This window comes from Salmo salar, chromosome 05 (genome assembly GCF_965601325.2).
Source record: "Salmo salar chromosome 05, fSalSal1, whole genome shotgun sequence".
Classification (NCBI taxonomy): domain Eukaryota; kingdom Metazoa; phylum Chordata; class Actinopteri; order Salmoniformes; family Salmonidae; genus Salmo; species Salmo salar.
In genome coordinates, this window is record NC_138295.1 from 61808317 (window position 1) to 61826886 (window position 18570).

The 18570-nt window shown below is 43.5% G+C and overlaps 1 protein-coding gene across 1 annotated transcript; it reads right to left on the minus strand.

Moving 5' to 3' along the window:
- Positions 1–181: 181 nt before the first annotated feature.
- On the minus strand, positions 182–18532 carry can7 (Calpain-7). The gene is given in 19 exon segments (NM_001173603.1): positions 182–1485; positions 3627–3719; positions 4301–4431; positions 4534–4596; positions 6418–6563; positions 6646–6721; positions 6828–6963; positions 9911–10155; positions 11001–11121; positions 11481–11587; positions 11825–11971; positions 12148–12327; positions 12605–12731; positions 12918–13004; positions 13282–13509; positions 15105–15172; positions 15555–15712; positions 17720–17828; positions 18164–18532. Coding segments are annotated over 19 exon segments (2469 nt in total). The 5' UTR covers positions 18266–18532; the 3' UTR covers positions 182–1340.
- Between the last annotated feature and the right edge of the window lie 38 nt (positions 18533–18570).

The window sequence follows — 18570 nt, forward strand, 5'->3', positions numbered from 1 at the left end:
TTCTCCTCTACCTCTCCAGATCCCTCACTCCCTCAGGCCTGGTAGTTTCTCTCTGCCCTGAGATTCTCCTTAGAGGTTGTGACCAGCTGCTGCAAACGCAACACGCTCTGTTTTCAAATGCTCTCAGACAGGCCAGATCTTCACCAACACAGACAAAACATTTTCTGATTTCCATCAATGCTATGTTTGAATACATCATTCCACATTTAGTGCAAAATTTGAGCAAAATCATTCCAGACTATTGCATTTGACATAAGTGGCAACAGCAGCAATAGTTGCCTTTTAACAGTCACTGGAAGGGGAAGAAAACCTAAATGTAATGTATGTAATGTAAAGAAGAATGAAACGACAAAGAGCAGCCATTTTGCTAATGCAAAATAAGTCTACGTGGTACAGGTGACTCCGCTCTTCTAGCAAGTCCACACTTTCCTTAGTAAAAATAGAGTATGTTTGAGGAGTGGGTCTTGTCCACCAGACTGTATAGCATTGACACGTTACAGTAATTGTCCAGAAAATGGCAAAGCCACTAGCAGTCTTGCCTCTGACAAAATGTTAACAGAGAAGGAGAAAACCGCTGTGAAGCGTTCAAGTCCTTGCTGAAGCGTAAACAAGACACTGAAGATTGCAGATACGTTTCAAATGTTGTTTTCCACGTGAGTACCCACACACAGTTGCAAAATTCCAGAAACTTATAATAAATAACTTGGTTTTCCCTAAATCCTGGTCGGATGATTCCAGGAATCTGGAAAAACCAGGGAATTTATTGAAAGTTACTAGAATTTTGCAACCACACACACAGGTCCTGCATGCCTGTGTCACACATCCTTATAAATGCCAGAGATTAGTCTTCATTCCTGTGCAACAGAGAGATCCCTGTCGTGGTGCCGTCTCCTGAGAAAGACAGTTGAGAACGTCACACTTCGTTCTTGGTAAATACCAGCACTGCCTCTTGAGTACCTAGACTGGCGGTCAACAAGCGCCAAGTAATTTAACATTGAAAATCAGAAGGGCCATAGTTGTTGTGACATCATTTACTGTATCTGTCATTATGGCAAAGGAAGAAGGAAGCACCTCCAACATTAGCTCTGATAGTTATTACTCAGTCAGTTTACATTTTTTGGTACATGTTCTTGCACACCTCAGCACATAGAGGGCTATGTTCCATACCAAAAACATGTCCCTTTCCAAATACCCTTGATAATGATCAATAAAGTAATCAGTCTCTTTTGGGTCCTCCTGCAGTCGTAACAAGTTCCACCCAGAGTTTAGGAAACAGTGAGTGTCCATGCTGTGTGCAAGTTATTCCTGGTGTCACCCCTGAATCCTTCCCCCCCCTCTCCTTACTGGAGCTGGGAGACCTTTAGGGGCGTGGCGCTGCTGAAGTCCAGGAAGAAGGGTCCTTCCTGTTTGGGCAGGAAGGTGGTGGGAATGACATTGTAGATGCCAGCAGGGACATGGTCTGCCTCCATGTAGCAGAAACCACACCTACAGAGAGAGAGGAAGGGGGTCACTATGGCTGTGTCTCAATAGTCTCAAATAGCACCCTTTCTAATCTCCATTCCTTCATAACATGTTACAATGCAGTCCACCACCATTCCTGGACATTTTCTGTTTCATAACCCACTAAAAATGCATACAATGTGTTCAATAGCAGAGCAGATTATCTGATATTAAATACAAATTTAACCTGCTTTAACCTCATCCACAGGATAATCTAAAATCATGGTCTAAATGTGAGGAAAATGTTATTAATATCTTTACTTCAATCAATTATTTCTGAAAAATCATTTCAGACACACACACACACACACACACAGTCAAAAGATCTAACTCAAAAGGCATTCCTTTATGCAAATGTGCAGTAAGGCTAATTTCAGTACACCCTCAATCTTTGAACCTGGCTAACTCAATTAGCATAGACATCCCAGAGGTCAGAGACGAGGTCCTCAGATGTGACCTTTTGACCTGTGGGGAATGTATAGAATGTTCCCTCAGTGTTGTGACTGTAGCCACCACATTTAGGCAGCATGTCATCAGGTCAAGGGCTTTGGAGAATCATGTGTCCCCAATATATGTTCCAACACTGAACTTTAACCTGTGCATAACATTTTATGATGGATGCATTCAAGTGGTCACCCCGCCTCTGTTTTAGTAAAAAGCTGAGGGATGGGCCTGGAGAAATGTAACCACTTTCAAATTCATAGACGGAAACGGGAATACCTAGTCAGTTGAGCCATGAATGCAAGGACTGACCATAGATATCAAAATGATCGTTTCAACCATGTTGAGGCTATATAGTGTTTGTTTACATTTGTTTACCAACATTGGAGTTAAACAAGCTCAGAGTTTCACAGTAGGAAAATTACACTCATACACGGGTTGAAAGTGGCCGATTTGGACACTGATAAGCGCCTACATTGGAACGCAGTAGCTGTACAGTAACATGAGGTCAGAGTCTCCGCTTCACAGTTCTGTATGGGTTTTGACTGAGCCGTTTGGACCTTGAGCCCCCGCACGCGACAAGAAGTTGCCCCCATTCTATCCGCTAATTGGGCAAAACATTTTGTTGTCGGAGTGAGGAAAGTGCTGTAAGTTAAGAGGACTTGATGTATTTTGAAAGATGAAACGTCGAGGATTATAATAAATACCGCTGATGTCATACAAGCCAAACACCCGTGAGCACAAATGTGCACTTCTCATTACCATATGAAACTCATGTGATATACAGCGTCAACGTTTATGATCACTATGTTTAATGTACAGTTACAAGATGTCATGGAGTTATACCTCGGGATGTCCTGAACAGAATGAGCTTGTTTGTTGTGTTGTGATTTATTTTTAAGGGGGGGGGGGGGCTGCAGACCACACATTTGAATGCACTCATGCCTCCATTCTATGCGCACCAAAATTCCGATCTTCTCTGAATTGGCTTGTAAAATCAGATTTTATCATTTAATGATGACCACCTGAGCCAGATTGGGATTTATAATGGACCGTTTTGGATTGTGTAAACAACAACAGTAATTTTGTGATAGCGGGGACGCAGGGCTGTGTTCCAAACAAAACAACTACCAGCACGCTTGCTCGGCACAGCTAGGAGAGCTCAGAATAAGCACCTTGTAGTTGAAGACTCGTCTTTTAGTCATAAAAGTGCATTGAAGTTACTTAGAGGTGTGGAGACACTTGGAGACACCAGTTTGACCTCGCACTCAAACCCTTCATTTTTTTGTCTTATGTTGGACCTACCCCAAATCCATTAATATTGTTATGTTACTGAATGAGTATTTTCAGATTTTGTTATCAACAAATGCGGTAAAATTACAGTGAATGTAAAATGCACATCAAATCAACAGTATAATGTTTGAATTCAGTCGTGTCAGATGAACTGTTATATCCTCACCTTTAGTCTAATCATTTCCCCATAATCTCCAAACTGTCCCCTTTTAATTGCTACCATTGCTATGCATATGCTTTCCATATCTCTTCTGTAATAAATATTTCAATTTAGCCTTATCTACATAGGCCAATTCCCACGAGTGTGAAGGGTTAATATTAGGATTGATTCTGAACTCATCTGGAACTCAACACCTCTATGAGCTGATCTCCTGTGTATCCTGAGTAAGTACCTGTAGTCTCCACTGTTCTTCTTCGGGACGCCTGCAGGTCCTGGCTCTACTACAGTGGACACGGTCACCATCTCAAAGCCCACACTGTACTGCCTAGAGAGGGTGAGACCGAGACATGATAACAACAATAACAACACAAGCAATCAGAACCTGCGCTATACTGCCTACAGACAGAGACAGAGAGAGTATTTAGTTAGCAGTGCTAATGACTGCAGACTGTGGAGGGAGAGAGCGAGTCATCTCGTTTTAATTAGGAGCACCAGATGAACTATTAAAGATGACCCCTACAGGATGACGTAAGGGAGTGTATTAACACTGGAAACTGACTGTTAGTCTGTCTGATCACATTTACACCTGGCAATCGTATTCTGTGACGGCTCAAATCTTCTGGACGTTTCATGACAAAGTCTCATTGGAGTCGGACTGTCAGACACAATGCAGACCATGCATACTATTTCAGTTTTGCATTGTCATTCTGTAGTCCCCTCGGATTAGAGAAGGTTTGACGGACAGGATGAACACTCAAGTATTAAAAGTGCTGTGTTACAAGAGGACATTCATTTCAATGGAACCCATTTTATATCCATCAATTGTGATTGGGCCATAAAGTGTCCCCACTGGGTGTAGTGCCCCCAGTGGTGTGGAGGGCCCATGCAGGCCTCAGTGAGTCTTACCTGGAGCCTCGTAGCTCTATGAGCACGGGTCCTGGGCGCTCCAGGTTAAACTGGTAGATTGGGTTGTGCTTGTACGAGTCCTTGTAGTTCCCACAACCCCCTGCACTCGGCCCCTTCCACTGGCCATTGATCTGCACAGGGAGAGAGAGGGGGCTTTCACAATGTAAGATGGTGATTTTGTTATCATGCCAATAGAGAATGTGAACAAAGAGACAAGTGGAAGTAAATTTTACCCGTTTGGTATGAGTGAAGGGCGTTGGGATCTTGGAGAAGGAGAACTTGCATCCAGAGTACACCTGTTGGAGGGAAACGTCTATTACTCTGTTGGAACTGAATGAGCAGGGATGTGATCAGCACAACATAGAAACATCAGGAAGAAACTCAAGGAAGAATACTGGGCAGCTCTTATACAGATGGAAGAAATCATGTTCAATCCATACCTCACGAAAACTCTTCCGAGTATGAGACTGAACGTCAATTCGCTAATTCTCCAGATGATTTTTAAGGAAGTGAGAGTGCAGGAATTGATTTCACAGCCAGTTTGCTGCTTGCTAAGTCAAGGCTAGAGATATTCCTCTGGCGATTGGCTTTTCTCTTTCATTCTCAGAAAGACACACATGCAACTACTCTCAGGGTTTCTTCTCTTCTACGGAGGCCAAACATGTTTTTGTGAGACTTCAGATAACAGCTCCTCAAAGACTTCAGCTCAGTTGGTAAGGGGAGTTTATGAAATATAAATGACCAAAAAAAGGTTTGGGTCACATACTCACACACAAAACCTTTTACTCATTCATATACAAACCAATAAAGTCTCACTCTCTCCATCTCTCTTTCACACACAGCAATTCATTGCAGACAAACTCACAAGCTCTCTTTCAACTGATTTCACAGTTCTGCAACTGGGTTCTGATACAGAGCTGTTTCTAATTAAATAATTAGCACACTTCATTTAAGACTCAATCTGCATGGATATGAACACACAGTCAGACTACAGGACAAAGGAGGCTGCGTCATGTATAATTCTACATTCTGAAACAACTCAGATCTAGTTTAATATACCTTGTGTGTACAGTATATGGACACCACCATTTAGAAGTTTGGGGTCACTTAGAAATGTCCTTGTTTTTTAAAGAAAAGCTTTTTTTGTCCATTAAAATAACATTAAATTGATCCGAAATACAGTGTAGACATTGCTAATGTTGTAAATGATTATTGTGGCTGGAAACGGCAGATTTTTTATGGAAAATCTACATAGGCGTACAGAGGCCCATTATCAGCAACCATCACTCCTTTGTTCCAATGGCACGTTGTGTTAGCTAATGCAAGTTTATCATTTTAAAAAGCTAATTGATCATTAGAAAACCCTTTCGCAATTATGTTAGCACAGCTGAAAACTGTTGTGCACATTAAAGAAGCATTCAACTGGCCTTCTTTAGACTAGTTGAGTATCTGGATCATCAGCATTTGTGGGTTTGATTACAGGCAAAAAAATGGCCAGAAACAAATAACGTCTTCTTAAACACATCAGTCTATTCTTGTTCTGAGAAATGAAGGCTATTCCATGCAAGAAACTGAAGATCTGGTACAATGATGTGTACTACTCCCTTCACAGAACAGCACAAACTGGCTCTAACCAGAATAGAAAGAGGAGTGGGAGGCCCCAGTGCACAACTGAGCAAGAGGACAAGTAAATTAGAGTGTCTAGTTTGAGAAACAGACACTTCACAAGTACTCAACAGGCAGCTTCATTAAATAATACCCGCAAAACACCAGTCTCAACGTCAACAGTGAGGAGACGACTCCGGGAGGCTGGCCTTTTGAACTGTAGTGTATGTACACTTGACACTCATTAAGTGGAACAAGACTCTTCTCTCTCTTCTCCTCTTTCCTTCATCTCATGTGCCCTCACTCCATCTTCCCCCACTCCCTCTTCTTCTTCACCCCCACCATCCCTCTCTTTTCTCACGCTCTATTGTGAGATGCTTGAGGCATGCTATATGGTCACTTCTGCACCGCAGAACAACAGGATTGCAGGGTTTACCTGCCAGCGACAGATCTGACACTCAGGAGATGTATCTGACACAATGTGTGTGTGTGTGTGTGTGTGTGTGTCTCACCCTCAGGGTGTAGTTGATGGTGTTCTGCTTCTCGTACTGTGACACCACCAGTGTGAAGGTGTGTGTTCCAGCGCTGGTTAGTCTCATCTTGGTCAGGTAGTGGGGGCTGTTGATCCTGATCCCATCTATGTAGGGGGGAGGGTCCGCTGAGGAGGAACATAACGAGACAGTCAGAGGAAACACACACACATGCACACAGATACACACACATTTCCATGAGAAACTCACCAGGGTAGTAAACTTTCTTTCCCTCCGTCTTGTAAACCACCAAGGTGATGAACTCCCTGTTTTGTGCAAAGTCATCCTGAACATCAAATGGACAAAAACAGAGTGATTATTGTTTCTATGGGAGAAAATGAGACATTGTCTGATACTGTGTGGTGGTGAACAGCCAGACAGATGGTGTGCACCTTGTCAGTGATGTGTCTGGTCAGCAGCACCCAGACAGCGGTGCCCCCTGCAGGACAGGTCACCTCCAGCCGGTACTGAGGGTTGTTGGCCAGGCTGTAGGCATCCTTCACCGGGCCCTGCTTCCCATCCCAGCTACTGCAGGGACACACACAACCAGAAATATACTTCACATATCAAACACGTGTATTTTTTAATACACATACAGTGAATTCGGAAAGTATTCAGACCCCATGACTATAACATTTTGTTACGTTACAGCCTTATTCTAAAACATAATAAATAAATAAAAATCTGCAATCTACACACAATAGCCCATAATGACAAAGCAAAAACAGGTTTTTAGAACGTTTGGCAAAAAAAATGAAATACCTTATTTACATAAGTATTTAGACCCTTTGCTGTGAGACTCGAAATTGAGCTCAGGTGCATCCTGTTTCCATTGATCATCCTTGAGATGTTTCTACAACTTGATTTCAGTCCACCTGTGGTAAATTCAATTGATTGGACATGATTTGGAAAGGCACACACCTGTCTATATAAGGTCCCGCAGTTGACAGTGCATGTCAGAGCAAAAACCAAGTAATGAGGTCAAAGGAATTGTCCGTAGAGCGCAGAGACAGGATTGTGTTGAGGCACAGATCTGGGGAAGGCTAGCAAAAAAATTCTGCAGCATTGAAGTTCCCCAAGAACACAGTGGCCTCCATCATTCTTTAACAGCGTCTCATCCCGTCAGCGGGATCAAAATCCAGCGAAAAATCATATCGCCAATTAGCATTAAAAAAATATTAATTTTTCTAAAAAAAGAATTATATATATATATATTTTTTTTATAGATACACCTCTCCTGAATCGACCCACGTCGTCCGATTTCAAAAAGGTTTAACAGGAAAAGCAAATCATTAGATTATGTTAGAGGAGTCCATCGTAAAATGTCAGCAACATAGCCATTTTCCGACCAACCACATGCATCACAAATAACCAAAAAACAGCTAAATGCAGCACTAACCTTTTACAAACTTCATCAGATGACACACCTAGGACATCATGTTACACAATGCATGCATTCTTTTGTTCAATAAAGTTCATATATATGAAAACAGCATTTTACATCGGTGCGTAACGTTGACTAACTATTTTCCCGTCTAATGCATCCAGGGAAACAGGGCTACATTTTACTGAATTACTATTCGAAAACATGTTTAAAATGTAATATTGTCATTCTAAGATTTATAGATGAATATCTCTTGAAGGCACCTGTCATACCAGATTTAAAAATAACTTTACTGGGTAATCACACTTAGCGATAAAAGGGGATGCGATACTCAGAAACTGACCTAGTAAATACAGCTCGGCGCCATCTTGGAACAACCGCATTTCACATCTAATGTTGTATAATATTGTCAATAATCCATTACCTTTAGTTGTCTTCATCAGAAAGCACTTCCAGGAATCCCAGGTCCACAACAGATGTATTTTCGGTCGAAAAAGTCCATCGTTTATGTTCAATTAGCTTGCTGATGTTAGTGCGTCCGAAGGGCATATCCAACTAATCTGCCTTGCGCGCCACAGTGGTTTCGAAATAGTACTTTTTTTTCACATTTAGGTTCGTTCAAACATGTCAAACGTTGTATAACATAAATCTTCAGGGCCTGTAACACCAAGAGAGCCAATAACATTCGAGGGGGATGATTTAATTGTGTTTCAAACCGTTTCCAAAGGTGGGGGTAGACATGGCCGCCGGCGTCATAATGGTGATGGCCCTCCCGCTGTGACCAATTTCCAACGCGTCTCATTCACTGAGTTTCGACTGTTGAAGGCTCAAACCACTTTGTAAAGACTGGCGACATCTTGTGGAAGCAATAGGAAGTGCTCACTAAACGATATCTCACGGTGTGAATTTTAGGCGATGACGTGAAGTTGAGTCCACAATTCAGAATTCCACTTCCTGGTTCAATCGGTCTCGGGGTTTTGACTGCCATTTGAGTTCTGTTATACTCACAGACACCATTCAAACAGTTTTAGAAACTTTAGGGTGTTTTCTATCCATATATAATAAGTATATGCATGTCCTAGCTTCTGAGTTTGATTAGTAGGCCGTTGAAAATGGGAACGAATTTCTTTCAAAATGCGCTTTGGCGCCCCCTATCCTAGGATATCCTCAAGAGGTTTTAATGGATTGAGTTTGGAAACACCAAGTCTCTTCCTAGAGCTCGCCGCCCAATCAAACTGAGCAATCGGGGGAGAAGAGCCTTGGTCAGGGAGGTGACCAAGAAGCTCCAGAGTTCCTTCTGTGGAGATGGGAGAACCTTCCAGAAGGACAATCATCTCTGCAGCACTCCACCAATCAGGCCTTTATGGTAGAGTGGCCAGACGGAAGCCACTTCTCAGTAACAGGCACATTGACAGCCCGCTTGGAGTTTGCCAAAAGGCACCTAAAGTACTCTCAGACCATGAGAAACAAGATTCTCTGGTCTGATGAAACAAAGACTGAACTCTTTGGCCTGAATGCCAAGCGTCACGCCTAGAGGAAACTTGGCACCATCCTTACGGTGAAGCATGGTGGCTTCGGGACTGGTCAATGAATGTCCTTGACTGGCCCAGCCAGAGCCGGAACCTGATCGAACATCTCTGGAGAGTCCTGAAAATAGTTGTGCAGCAACGCTCCCCACCCAACCTGACAGAGCTTGAGAGGATCTGCAGAGAAGAATGGGAGAAACTCCCCAAATACAGGTGTGCCAACCTTGTAGCGTCATACCCAAGAAGACTCGAGGCTGTAATAGCTACCAAAGGTGCTTCAACAAAGTACTGAGTAAAGGATCTCAATTACTTCTGCAAATGTGATATCTGGTTTTTATTTGTATTAAATTTGAAAAAATGTCTAAAAACCTGTTTTTGCTTTGTCTTTATGGGATATTGTGTGTAGATTGATGAGGGAAAAAAACGATTTAATCACGTAACAAAACGTAACAAAATGTGGAAAAAGTGAAGTTGGTCTGAATACTTTCCGAGCGCACTGTATCATAGTTAGTTATAGGTATAGCAGACCCTTGTGGGAGATATAAGAGGCCTGTTGTTGACAGACCTGTGGATACAAGAAGACTCTCTAAACAGGGCGGGGCTCCAGCTCAGGTAGATGACATCATAGTACTGGCACAGGTCCTCAAACGTGATCCAGAACACGCCGTTATCAAACTTCTGTGCGGTCTTGGGGTCAAAGTTGAGGTATTTGAGAAGTTCTGGGGTCCAGTTTTTCTCGTCCCGTTCACTGAAGCGCCCTTTCCACCTCAGGTGGCTCCACGGGTTCTTCAGCTGCAGGAACCGCTTCCCCTGAGAGCCAGATCAAATGGCACAGAAGCTTAGCATGCAGGCAGAACACTACGAATGATGCGCAAAGTTACAAAGTTATAGTTTTGTCTTATCTTGATTATTGTCAAGTCGTGTGGTCGAGTGCTGCAAGGAAAGACCTAGTTAAACTGTAGCTGGCCCAGAACAGAGCAGCACGTCTTGCTCTTCCTTGGGGGGCTGATATAAATACTATACATGCCAGTCTCTCACGGCACAATGCCTCTCCTCTCTTTTGACCTAGATAGTTTGTGTGTATGTATTGATATGTAGCCTACGTGTGCCTTTAAAAATATATATGTAGTTCTGTCCTTGAGCTGTTCTTGTCTATTAATGTTCTGTATTATGTTGTTTCATGTTCTGTGTGGACCCCAGGAAGAGTAGCTGCTGCTTTTGCAACAGCTAATGGGGATCCTTATAAAATACCAAAGACATAAATGGAATTGATGAGATACAAATAAAAACACAGCATGCTATACTATGGGTGATTATGCTAACCAAGCTACTGTAACAACTGAGTGGTTATGCTAACAAGCTACTGTAACAACCATGAGTGGTTATGCTAACAAGCTACTGTAACAACCATGAGTGGTTATGCTAACAAGCTACTGTAACAACCATGACTGGTTATGCTAACCAAGCTACTGTAACAACCATGAGTGGTTATGCTAACAAGCTACTGTAACAACCATGAGTGGTTATGCTAACAAGCTACTGTAACAACCATGACTGGTTATGCTAACAAGCTACTGTAACAACCATGACTGGTTATGCTAACAAGCTACTGTAACAACTATGAGTGGTTATGCTAAGTTAACGCAAACACTTACTTTGTGCTCCCGGATATCCAGGACAGCGTAGGCATGTGTTGGCACAAGGCCCCACCTCTCGCCTTCCTCCTCTGTCATCACCCCCGTTGCCGTGGTGATTAGGACGTCGCCCCGGTGAAACCTGTCATCAGAGGAGGGGGATGTGAGAGTAGTAGGTCAGCTATCTTGGCTAGGAGACAAATCTCTGTGGTATTGATAACCATGACTATTATCATCTGGCAGCAAAGGTAATCATGAAAAATCAATACCTGACTGGAGGATGGATTAGTGGCATTACTCAGGTGTGTGTGTGTGTGTGTGTGTGTGTATCTTTTTGCAAATGTAATATGATTTGTGGATTCAAATAAGGTATTTAAACTGTCTAAGAATCTGTGTTCTATAGCTCTAAGTGTGAATTCTACAGAGCAGATGGATTATGTAGGCCCTTAAGTGTGTGCATGGGTGAATGAATGAGTGTGTGTTTGTGTCTGCGTGTCTCACCTCTGGTAGAGCATGCGGAAGGTGTCGTCCTTGATGAATGACTGATTGTCTGAATGCATGGCGATACGCTCTGGGATCCAGCCAGTGAGTGCGTGCAGATCGATGTTCTACAATACAATAAGACAGAAAGAATAGACATCACACTTTAGAGAACAGCAATAACAAGGTGGCGAACAGAACCAACTGTCCAATCACGCACGATGGATGAAATGTGGAATTTAGCACACGGTGTGAATGAGGGAACTCGTTAGCTCTGAAACATTCTCCAAAGTGAAACCTTCGCTATTGGACAGAGCCCAGTACAGGGGGTAGTACTAGTACTTTCACAGGGGGACCTCCCTCACCGAGTTGGAGCCGGGGAAGTCGTAGCCTCCCATGACCTTCATGTAGGCCTTCTCTATGAGGGAGACCCACAGCTCGTTCCTGTTGCTGGAGTAGGAACACAGCAGCTCTCCATTCTGACCACATGGCAGGAAGTCGTCTATAATGACCTGCAGGGAACAGGAGGGGGAGCACTTACAACAATACAACCCATTGGTAGACTCTGTCAGCGACATGGCAGCTTTACAGTGACAGTCTAGTCATTTAGAGAGTAAGGTTTGCTAGCTTATCTCACAATGACATTGAGCACCAGTGGACCCAGCTCCCAGGTTTTGCAGTGCGTTACCTTCCTGGGCACACCGTTGATGTGAAGCTTCACCATGTACTTCCCACAGGGGTTATACTGTGGCTCCCCGCGCCGGTTCTGGGGGTAGATGATGCTGGTGATGAGCTTCTTGTTGTAGCGTCGCTCATAGGCAGCGCTGATGGCTAACGACGCTACGAACGAGCAGTCAGACACCACCGTCTAACGGGAGAGAGTAGGTGATTAACAATAAGTATGAGACTGACATCCGAACACCAGGATGGGAGGTAAATCTGTCCGTTTTATCCGTCACATTGAAAGGTATTCAGTTTAGAGCAGATATGTTTTGACTGATAAAACCTACGTACAAGTGGCGCCATCTGATGATGAGTCAATTCCAATACACCTTAAATAATTCTGTATTTTACAGGGTACATTTGGGGACATTTTGGTCTTGATTATTGATATTGAATATTGACAGCTGTGTGTGTGGCCTGACCTGTTTGATGCTGAAGCTGGATACAGATAAGATCATGGTGGGGTTATTGCAGATCTCGTCAGGGCGAACCCAGCGGGAGAAGATGGTTTTCTGCTTGGGAGACAGGGCCAGCTTGCCTAGTTTGTCCCTGGGAAACATTACAGAGAATAAAAAGTCTGATGTTTATCACAAATTAAAAAGTAATGCAATCAAGTGGCACTCCATCTAGTACTATCTAGTCCATCTGCTTTCTGGTTGCAGGTAGAAATGTATTACGTGTGTGTTCTACAATCCGCACACCCACTTACTAAGGAACAAGAATATCCTGACTTACGAGAATGGAACAGGAAAGGCAAATCTCTCCTTCAGGTCCACACTCATGAAGGGGACGAAGGGTATGCCGTTGATCTTGGACGTGCTCCTATGTGGAAAAGCAGAGAGGAGAATCAGGAGAAATGTAACGTGTGTACCTTACCTAGCAGGTGAAAATGTAGATGAGAGTCAAACCTGAACCTTTACCAAACAAAGGTGTGTTACTGCCTAACCTTTAGAAAAACCAGTCACACACTGGCATTATGCTCCTAGGGAAATGGGGATTATTATGGAACCACAGACCATTGCTTCTTGGGAGCCTAAACTCAATGTGTTGACTATGTTCTATGATTCTCCAGAGTCCAAATAGATCCCAGCCTGCTCACCTGAGCACCTCGATCTCTTCTGAGGTGTAGCGCTGACCCTGAGGCTCACTGGACTGGACTGGCCTGACTGGCTGGGGGCGGTCCTGGAGAGAGAAGTCAGGCCCCAGGGGGAAGAACTGTCTGACAGGGCAAGGCCCCCCACTGGGTTTGGCCCCTGAGGGCCCCGGCCTGTCCTGTGGCGACTGGGCTAAGGGACTGGCGGACTGGGACTCCTTCAGCCCCTCCGCCCTGGAGAGAAACAAAGGGCTTGGTTGGTTGGTCAGTCGGGTTGGTGTTCCTTGATCAACAGTGCATTCGGAAAGTATACAGACCCCTTGACTTTTTCCAGATTTTGTTAAGATACAGCTTTATTCTAAAAATATATAGATATTTTTTTAAATCCTTATCAATCTACTCACAATACCCCATAAAGACAAAGCAAAAACAGGTTTAGAAATTTTGCAAATGTATTAAAAGTTAAAAAAAAAAAAAAATGATCACATTTACATAAGTATTCAGACCCTTAACTCACTACTTTGTCAAAGCACATTTGGCAGCGATTAGAGCCTCAAGTCTTCTTGGGTATGACGCTACAAGCTTGGCACATCTGTATTTGAGGAGTTTCTCCCATTCCTCTCTGCAGATCCTCTTAAGCTCTGTCAGGTTGGATGGGGAGCGTCGCTGCACAGCTATTTTCAGGTCTCTCCAGAGATGTTCGATCAAGGTTCAAGTCCGGGCTCTGGCTGGGCCAGTCAAGGACATTCAAAGATTTGTCCCGAAGCCACTCCTGTGTTGTCTTGGCTGTGTGCTTAGGGTCGTTGTCTTGTTGGAAGGTGAATCTTCGCCCCAGTCTGAAGTCATGAGCGCTCTGGAGCAGGTTTTCATCAAGGACCTCTCTGTACTTTGATCTGTTCATCTTTCCCTCAATCCTGACCTGTCTCCCAGTCCCTGCCACTGAAAAACATCCCCACGGCATGATGCTGCCACCACCATGCTTCCCCGTAGGTGCCTTTTAGCAAATTCCAAGCTGGCTGCAAATTCCATGTGCCTTTTACTGAGGAGTGGCTTCTGTCTGGCCATTCTACCATAAAGGCATGGTTGGTGGAGTGCTACAGAGATGGATGTTCTTCTGGAAGGTTCTCCCATCTCCACAGAGGAACTCTAGAGCTCTGTCAGAGTGACCATCGGGTTCTCGGTCACCTCCCTGACCAAGGCCCTTCTCCCCCGATTTCTCCGTTTGGCTGGACGGACAGCATTAGGAAGAGTCTTGGGGTTCCAAACTTCTTCCATTTAAGAATGATGGAGGCCACTGTGTTCTTGGAGACCTTCAATGCTGCAGACATTTTTTGGTACCCTTCCCCAGATCTGTGCCTCAACACAATCCTGTCTCGGAGCTCTACGGATAATTCCTTCGACCTCATGGCTTGGTTTTTGCTCTGACATGCACTGTCAACTGTGGGACCTTATATAGACAGGTGTGTGCCTTTCCAAATCATGTCCAATCAATTGAATTTACCACAGGTGGACTCCAATCAAGTTATAGAACCATCAAGGATGATCAATGGAAACAGGATGCACCTGAGCTCAATTTCAGGTCTCACAGCAAAGGTTCTGAATACTTATGTAAATAAGGTATTTCTGTTTTTTTAATCCATTGGAAAAATCACTTTGTCATTATGGGGTATTGTGATGAGAATTTGTATTTATTTATCCATTTAAAAATAAGGCTGTTACGTAACAAAATGTGGAAAAAGTCAAGGGGTCTGAATACTTTCCGAATGTATACAACACTAGAAATGTAGAAATATTACACTATAGAGAGGAGGGGAGAGTGACCTCCTTACCTATCGAGGGCCTGACGAGCCAGCTGTTTCAGTTTGCCCTGCAGCCCCTGGTCTGTCGTATCATGAGACTGTGAGAAAAGAAAGCCGGAGAAAAGGAGTGGGGGGGGGGGAGTTACACTTGACACCTGCCACACATTATGTACCCTAGAGACTAGGTCAAGAGGGATGTCAATAGATACAATGAAGACTAGTGGGGCATCAGTCTGTTCATGTCCTAATCCAAATAAACTGTTCTTATACTCATTCCTGACTACACCTCCATTGGACCTGGTGATGACCCAGGAATTGACATCCTGTATAATGTTTGATAAAGTGGTCTGAATAGCAGAGAGTACAGCTCATTTTGTTGTTGTTGATTTGCTCAATACAAGAGCATTGGTGGTGAAAGTTGCCCCTGTAGTCACACAGCAGGCCTAAAAGAAGCCTGGGCCTTTCCTGAGCAGCCCCTACCGTCTGGATGCAGAGTTCCACGGCCTGTGTGTAGAGCTCGATAGCCTCGTCCCCATTGCCCTTCTCATCCTCCTCAAAGGCCTGGGTGACCAGGAAGTGGGCCCGCTCTAGATCCACCTGCTGCTTGCTCTTCAGAGGGTCGCTACTTTGAGCTTGAACTGTATGGGATAGGACACAATGGAACATTAAAAATATATATTTTCAAATACACTGGATAGGTGCAGTGAGATGTTGTTTTACAGCCATAGTAGTACGGTACCCCTGGAGCAAATAAGGGTTAAGTGCATTGCTCAAGGGCACCAACCAATTTTTCACCTTGCCAGCACAGGTATTCAAACCAGCAACCTTTCGGTTACCGGCCCAACGCTATAACCGCTAGGCTATCCTCAATGAGAGGCTGACTATGAAAATAACAACTGGATGAGGGAAAAATAGGTGTTATATATTTGAGGTGATGTGGATATGTTAGGATAGCTACTGCCAGCTACAGCATTGAGAAACGCTGGAAACAATGAAAGGGGTTTCCTTTCATTGTGCCTCATATCAACTTGAATACAGTAACATGACCCTCAACATCGACAGGGATATTAAAAGAGGTGAGGCACAATGCCATGTTGACACACTTCGAGGCCCGGGCCACCGTACAGTGTGAACCAGAGTCACACCCACTCTCCAACTTAACGGGACACACCCACAAACACTTTGTTGCTTTTTGTGCTATTGCTCTGTCTGCTATGTGTTGCTTGTCCTATGTTGCTCCGCATGTGCTCACTGCTCATTGTTTGTATTGTTATTGTAATTGTTTTTAATAACCTGCCCAGGAACTGCGGTTGAAAATTTGCAGGCTGGCTAAAACCGGCACTTTTACTGAAATGTTGATTAATGTGCACTGTCCCTATAAAAATAAACTCAAACTCATAAACACAAACGAAGGCCCTCAAATATCGCACAAACACACACATGAAGTGAACTGAAAGGTGTTCCGTAGGTCATGGAAAGAATGACTCCGAAGGAAACTCGCTGTAAGTACTATGAACCAACATTAGACAGGCTAAGGACTAGATACAGTGCATTCAGAAAATATTCAGACCCCTTTACTTTTTCAACATTTTGTTACGTTACAGCCTTATTCAAAAATGTATTCAATTGTTTTTTCCCCTCAAATCGACACACAATACCCCATAAAGACGAAGCACAAATAGGTTTTTAGACATTTTTGCAAATGTATTAAAAATAAAAACTGAAATGACATTTACATAAGTATCCAGATCCTTTACTCAGTACTTTGTCTTAGCACCTTTGGCAGCGATTACAGCCTCAAGTCTTCTTGGGACACCTGTATTTGGGGAGTTTCTCCCATTCTTCTCTGCAGATCCTCTCAAGCTCTGTCAGGTTGGATGGGGAGCGTCGCTGCACAGCTATTTTCAGGTGTCTCCAGAGAGGCCTGGCTGGGCCACTTAAGGACATTCAGAGACTTGTCCCGAAGCCACTCCTGCGGCCAGCTCTATGAAGAGTCTTGGTGGTTACAAACTTCTTTCATTTCAGAATGATGGAGGCCACTGTGTTCTTGGGGACCTTCAATGCTGCAGAAATGTTTTAATACCCTTCCCCAGATCTGTGCCTCGACACAATCATGTCTGGTTTTTGCTCTGACATGCAGTGTCAACTGTGGGACCTTATATAGACAGGTGTGTGTGCCTTTCCAAATCATGTCCAATCAATTGAATGTACCACAGGTGGACTCCAAGCAAGTTGTAGAAACATCTCAAGGATGATCAATGGAAACAGGATGCACTGGAGCTCAATTTCGAGTCTCATTGCGAAGGGACTGAATACTTACGTAAAGAAGCTATTTCTGTTGTTTTTTCAAATAAATTTGCAAACATTTCTAAAAACCTGTTTTTGCTTTGTCACTATAGGGTAGTGTGTAGATTGCTGAGAAGAATGTACAATTTAATTCATTTTAGAATAAGGCTGTACCGTAACAAAATGTGGAAAAAGTCAAGGGGTCTGAATACTTAAGGAATGCACTGTAGGCTACTCACTGCTATGCTTTATGAATATGGATCCACTCATTCTGGATGGAGTATGAGAGTGAATGAAGTTGGATCAGAAGTGGTTATGGAGGATCACCAGTTATCCCTACGCTGTTGAGGTGGACTCACCAGCATTGTGCAGGGCCTGAACTCGGTCCAGGTACTCATTGACTTTATCCTGGATGCCCTCCAGTTTAGACCCTGCCATGCCGGCATAGATCAGGGCTTGCGCCGCCTCCTAATATCACATACAACACCAACATTATTGCTTTCAAAATGACAAATGTATTTTTATGTAGCAAAATACAAGCGTGTCTTAACCATGGGTCAAGTACCTCTAAGATAGTAACCCTATATTATTTGAGCTTCTGGATATCCCTTATTAAAGGCTGAATACATACCGTTTGTTACACAGGTGTAAACACTGGAATGCCACTTCTAAAGGCTAAAAGTGCATCAGTGATCAAGTAGTCTATTCCACAATGGTGACCATAAGATGCAGGTGAAAGTAAAAGCCAATGTGGAGTGCGGCAAATTATTCCACAACATCTATTTCAGAGTCCTTAACGTTACCTTATAATAGAAGACAGCCTCGTTGTATTTTCCATTCTGATCGCAGATGACAGCAGTTTTAGCAAATTTAATTGCATCGTGCTCCAGTGCCGTGCAATCCATTTTGTTCTAGCGTTTTTTCATACGCCTTCATACAGCCCGGAAAATATGACTGTCCCCGTCATTCGTAACTAACGTTAACTAGCTAGCTGGGTTAGCTAGCAAGCCGAACTTAACAGAACGTCCGATAGCTAAATCAAAGCAATGAGTTACAGTTCCAAAATATGGGTTTTTAAAATAAGATTACCAAATGAATGAAATGCAAACAACCACCTTGACAATATCCGTATAACATTATGATATACAGCTAGCAAGTAGACGAGCTACTTTCTGCCCGATAACAACAACATAAGTCATTTCCATGATTT